The 5,853-nt window shown below is 52.7% G+C and overlaps 1 protein-coding gene across 3 annotated transcripts in view; it reads right to left on the minus strand.

Moving 5' to 3' along the window:
* The window catches only part of CATIP (ciliogenesis associated TTC17 interacting protein), an 8,780-nt gene extending 4,845 nt beyond the window's left edge, over positions 1-3,935 (minus strand). The window contains exons 1-6 of one of the 3 annotated variants that reach the window (XM_006157429.3): positions 3,632-3,935; positions 3,397-3,468; positions 2,854-3,049; positions 2,480-2,535; positions 714-800; positions 396-563 (exon numbers count right to left, since the gene is read on the minus strand). In XM_006157429.3, coding sequence (XP_006157491.1) covers positions 396-563; positions 714-800; positions 2,480-2,535; positions 2,854-3,049; positions 3,397-3,429 — 540 coding nt within the window. In that variant the 5' untranslated portion in view covers positions 3,430-3,468; positions 3,632-3,935. Of the gene's footprint in view, positions 1-395; positions 564-713; positions 801-2,479; positions 2,536-2,853; positions 3,055-3,396; positions 3,469-3,631 lie in introns of all 3 variants that reach the window. The other 2 variants (XM_006157428.3, XM_006157430.3) reach the window with 2 other exon arrangements.
* Positions 3,936-5,853: the final 1,918 nt, after the last annotated feature.

Genomic DNA, 5,853 nt, shown 5'->3' on the forward strand with positions numbered 1-5,853 from the left:
AGTGAGAAAGCAAGCCACCAGGTCTGGGACTCAAACCATGGTTGGCCATGTGGGAGTGTCCAGCGCCTTAATCGCCACACCACCTGCTGGTCCCATAACTATGCATCTTTAAGACTACCCTCTACTGTGTTTGTTTTTCCTGGACTGACTTGTGTACAACAAACACCATCTCCCCACTTCGGATCCCTCCCACCCACCCCGCCTGCCCACCTTCCTCTTCTCTCTGACCAATACGGTTCTTGCTTTCTCCCACCTTGGAAGCCTGACTCCCATCCCCCTCTTTGTCCTCTCCCCGACCCTCTTCCACTCCATGGCTGTCCTTTCTCTAGGCTCAGTGCCCACCATGCCCTCTAATTTGCCCCCAGGCAAAGCCCCTGCCCAGGGAGAGCCCTCACGTAAGTGGAATGGCAGAGTTTGCCCTCGGAGTCCAAGGCCAGGAAACGGGCGTTGCTGGGCACCTTCTGCTGCCAGGCCATCACCCTCAGAAGCACCAGGTTGGCAGCCTCGGACACAAAGCCTGCGGTTGAGTGCCAGGGCAAAAAGGTCACTCCGGTCTTCACTTCCTGTTCAGGACAGATCCAGCTCAGGTGGACAAACCGGGTGCTGGAGATGTGGTCCTTACCAAGTCCTCAGCAAGGCTCCCCGCCTGACTAACTGGCCCTGCTCAGGGATCTGAGAGTGCACTGTGGCTCCCACCTGGCCCTCGAGTTTACCTCACCCTCCTTGACGCTTCTGGTCATGGCCAGCTGGTCATCCTGCTTCAGCAAACTCATCTTCCGCTCCATGGGGAGGATGAGGAACTAAGGGCCAGAGCATACAGGGGGAGTCAGGGGTGCTTGGGGCCCTCTACGGGCACCTGTCCCCTCTACGGGCACCTGTCCCATCTTTTTTTCCACTGAGATTTTTTTTTTCTATAGGTCTCTTTTTCCGCTGAGATTTTTTTTTTCTATAGGAGAGACAGAGAGACAGAAAAGTGAGAAATCACCCCCCAGGGGGGATGACTGTGCTGCAATCCCTTCTCCTCCATTTTCCTTCTGGGATTTTGGGCATGTACACGTGTCCAGCATGAGTTTCACAGGGTCTGGGAGTCGTGCCGCGGTTGATTACACCTTAACCACCATGCTACCTGATGGGTCCCACTTTACAAATGAGAAAACTGGGTGCTTGTTGTCATTTTTATTGAATTGCCAGAGGGCACATGCACTGGCCAGAGAGGATAGAAGAAAGCACCCCCCAGTGGGTGAGGTCCCACACAATCCCTTTTCCATTTCTCCATCCTGTCAGGATTTGGGGCATGCACACACCCGTGTCTGGCATGTTTCTCAAGCCACCAGGTCTGGAACTTGCGTGTAGTGGGCCATGTGGGATCCTGCTCCCTTAACCAATAGCCCATGGGACTGGCTCAGAAACTGGGTATAGGGAGCCAGCAGTTAGCGTAATGGCTATGTCGCTGGACTCCCACGTAGTCGATCGCGGTTTGCGCCCCGGACCCAGTGGCTTAAAACTCACGCCGGGCGCGTGTGCGTGCGTGCCCAAGATCCCGAGAGGAGAATGGAGGAGAAGGGATTACGGCGTGACCATCCCCTCTGGGGGGTGATTTCTCGCTTTCTGTCTCTCTGTCTCTCTCTGTCTGGCGAGCGCACGCGCCCTATAGCGAAAACCTCTCAAAAAAAAAAAAAAAGAAACTGGGTTTAAAATTTTTGATTTAAACAATGAACCCCCCAAATAACCCTTTCATACATGGTAAAGCTCAAAAATACAGACATTCATGGTGTAATGTAAAATTAAGAAGCAATAGGGACCAACAGTTGGCGTAATGGCTATGTCACTGGACTCCCACGAAGTCCACCGCAGTTTGAGTCCCGGACCAGGTGACTTAAACTCACGCTGGGCGCATGTGCATGCATGCCCAAGATTCTGAGAGGAGAATGGAGGAGAAGGGATTGTGGCGTGGCTATCCCCCCCTGGGGAGTGATTTCTCTCTTTCTGTCTCTCTCTCTCTTTCTGTCGAGTGCACCACCCTATAGCAAAAATCTCTCTTAAAAAAATAAAAACAATTAAGAAGCAATGAAGGCTGGCAGCTCTCTGTCCTGGTGGCTAGGGCAGCCAAATCCCACAGAGCCGCCCCTGAGGGTCAAGCCGAGTGACTTGAAAAACACTCCGGGCCCATGTGCGTGCATGTGTGCCCCAAATTCCGACAGGACAGAGGAAGAGAGATTGGCGCACGACCATCCCCAATGGGGAGGGGTGCTTTCTCCCTTCTCCTGCTGTCTCTCTCTGGACAGCACAGGCGCCCTCTGGGGGGAGGGAGGGAGAGAAGCAATGCACGGCAGGAGGAGAATGGGCGTTGCTGGTGAGCCACCTGCGGCCGACGGAGGAATTGGTTTTCAAGTCGTGGGTTGTACCGGGGGTGACATTCAACTGGGGCCCCATCCTCCCTCACCCTGGATGGGGATCAAGGCTGGGCACTAGTAAGTACCTTGATGAACTCCTGACTGTGCTGTTCCATGAGCACCAGTCTCTCCGAGAAGTAGCCTGGAGTGCGGGGAGACCACACCGAGGTCACAGCAGAGGAGCGTCGGAGATGAAAGGGATGAAAGGACGGGGCGGCTCAGGCGGGAGGAGTAGGCGTAACGTGGCCGCAGAGAACTACGCGTCGGTCGGCGCCGCTGACCAACCATCATGACTGTGGCTGGGAATAACCTCCCCGCCCGGTCCCCCATCCCTGTCCCGTTGCCTCCTCTGGTCCCAAGGCGAAGTCATAGGGTGGATCCTGAATAAGGATCCTGAGTGGCGGTGGGGCGGGGCGGCAGAGGAAGGATGGGGGTGCCAGGGATGCCCGGGGAGCCCTACCCAGCAGGGAGTTTCCGCAGAGCGTTTTGTCCAAGAGGCCTCGGCTAAAGGCGTGCACGAGGATGCAGCGCGTCAGGACTCCGAACTCGTCTTTGTACTTCCCTCGCTGCACCTCGATGGTCAGCTCTCCCTGCGGCTCCCCCGCGTCCGAGACCATGGCCAGAGTCTCAGAGAAGAACAGCTTCTGCAGCTCCTCCTTCTCTGGGTGACAAGGCGGGGCGAGGGTGGGGGGAAGGCCCCTGTTAGGCCTCACTGCTCTGACCCCTGACTGCCATAACCCCTGCTTCCCACCTACCTCCCTTGTCCGGGCTCTCCCCGGGGGTTCAGCCTCCCCTGCAGCAACAGGAGCCAGCAGGTGAGGACCCTGCCTCCATGTCCCTAGGGCTTCCCTTGAGCAATGTGACCATGACCAAATAGGGCTCAGGCGTCTTTGAGCTGGGAGAATCAAGGCTCCAGGAGCTGGGCCAATCCGGGCCTTCCCTCCTCCCTTCTCCCCTCTTCTTTCTCCCGGGACTCACACCCCTGCCGGCCCTCTGGGCTCACCCAAGGAGCTGAGGAAGCTGATGGCTTCAGCATTGGCCTCTGGGAGTGACAGATGCTCCTTGGCTTCTTGGCCTGCAGAGGGGAGAGAGGCTAAGAGGCAGACCCTGGGCAGGGGTGGGGCAGGGGTACCCCAGTCCTGACCCTGACCCCAAGAGTGGAGTCCTCCAAGACCACCCCCACGTGGATGGTGAAGGAGAAGAGGTCCCTGTCTTTCCAGTCCCAGCAGCTCTCCCACCTATGGAGTGAACTTGAGAGGACATGCTGTCTGCTGCCTCCCGGGTCTGTGTCCAGTTGTCTCCATGGCAACCTGGAGCTGGCTACCACCTCTTAAAGGGACATCAACTCCTTTTGCAACGCTCAACTCTTGGAAGAAATTAGACTCTGCTGGTTCTGGGGCTCAGTCCAAGCCTGAAGTTTTGCCCAGCAGAGGGAGCATTTGACATGCTTAAGAGGCTGGAGGAAGAAATGGCTCCTTAAAATAACCCAAGAAGTTACGAGTCTCTGCAAATTGTTGTCCTAATACAAGTTACCGTGATGGGCACAGCAAACCCTTGAATTACACTGTTCTAAAGGGCTTTACACACAATACCTCATTTAATCTTCAGACTAACCTTCTGAGTAGGTACTTTCATAACATCTACTATTTGAACAAGAACATTAAGGTACATAGAGGTTAAATATCTTCCCAAGGTCACACAGCTAATAATTGACAGGGCCAGGACTCAACCCAAGGCAGTCTGGCCCCAGAGTCTGAGATTTCAGAGAAAAGAGGAGCAGTAAACAAATGATACATTGAATTCCAATACGTGGTACAACATGTGGGTAGAGATTAGAGACAGGGCAGTCAGAGGCGTGGTGGTTAGGTGGCTGGATCCCATATCATCGACCATGAGCTTGAGTCCTGGACTCAGTGACTTGAAAAACACATGGGGCACGTGTATGCGCATGCCCAAAATCCTGAGAGGAGAATGGAGGAGAAGGGACTGCAGTGTCGCAACCCTCCAGGGGGTGATTTCTCAATTTCCCTCTCTCTCTGTCTCTCTCTGGTGAGTGCATGCACCCTATAGCAAATTTAATGAGAGAGATATTAGAGACGCACACTTGAAAATTAAGTGGTATGACTCAAATCCCTGGCTGTGGGCATTTAGTCCCCTTTGGTAAGTGTTGGAGACCACGTCATCGTGCCTATAAAAGCAGGCTCTGCCTGAGAGTCGGGGTCACAGGAACAATCTTGGCACGGAATCTCCTGAGAAATTGCTTCCTTCTGCCTATATTACTTGTGAAGGTAATCCACAAAGAGCTTCTTGCTGGGCAATCATCTTTCGGTCTCAGGTAGATTTTGAATTCTGCATAGAAAAGCTTAAAAGAGTTAGACTAACAGTTTACTGTTGCATGCGGTATATTGTGCATATTTGGGATTTCAAGTTCTTGACATGCTTAACATAATTTGTAACATTAGAGCACTTAAATGATAGGTCTTGAGATTCTCATTTAAATTAGGTCATTGAATACTTGATTTAAACTTGTCATTTTAGGCTGAAGTCTTACTAGGATTGTAAGTAGAGTCACCATATTAAATTTTTTTTTTTTTTAAGAGAGACTTTTGCTGTAAGGTGAGCACTTGACAGAGACAGAGAGAGAAAGAAACAGTGAGAGGGAAAGTGAGAAATCACCCTCTGAGGGGTTGGCCGTGCTGCAATCCCTTCTCTTCTATTCTCCTGAGATTTTGGGCACACATGCACACATACCTGGCACGAGTTTCAAGCTACTGGGTCTGGGACTTGAACTGAGGTTTGACATGTGGGAGTCCAGCACCTTAACCACTATGCCACCTGCAGATCCCTACATTGAAAAGTTATAAAACTTGGGGCCAGGTGGAGACATGGTGATAATGCTCTGGACACATGAGAAAGGTCCTGCTCTTTCCCACTATACGAGACAGTAGGTGAAAAAGCTGCGTAACAGGATACTAAGGAGAAACCTGAAGCCAAGAAGGCTGATGCCAGTGGTGAGGTTAAAAAGGGTGACCCCAAGGCTAAAAAGCCCAAGAAGGGGAAGCCCCATTGCAGCCGAAACCCCGTCCTAGTCCTGGGCATCGGCAGATACTCCCAGTGTGCCATGTATTCCAGGAAGGTCCTGTGCAAGAGGAAATACTCGGCCACTAAATTCAGGATCAAAACGAAAAAGGAGGAGAAGGTTCTTGCGACTGTCACAAAGCCAGTTGCTGGAGACAAGATCGGTGGTACCTGGGTGGTTAAACTGCGCAAAATGCCTAGGCATTATCCTACTGAAGATGTGCCTCCAAAGCTGTTGAGCCAGAGCAAAAAACCCTTCAGTCAGCAGTGAGAGAGCTGCGAGCCAGCATCACTCCTGGTCCATTCCGATCATCCGCACTGGACGCCACAGAGGCAAGAGAGTGTTTTTCCTGAAGCAGCTGAGCAGGGGCTTGCTACTTGT

The sequence above is a fragment of the Tupaia chinensis genome, unplaced genomic scaffold, assembly GCF_000334495.1.
Source record: "Tupaia chinensis unplaced genomic scaffold, TupChi_1.0 Scaffold000542_1, whole genome shotgun sequence".
Classification (NCBI taxonomy): domain Eukaryota; kingdom Metazoa; phylum Chordata; class Mammalia; order Scandentia; family Tupaiidae; genus Tupaia; species Tupaia belangeri.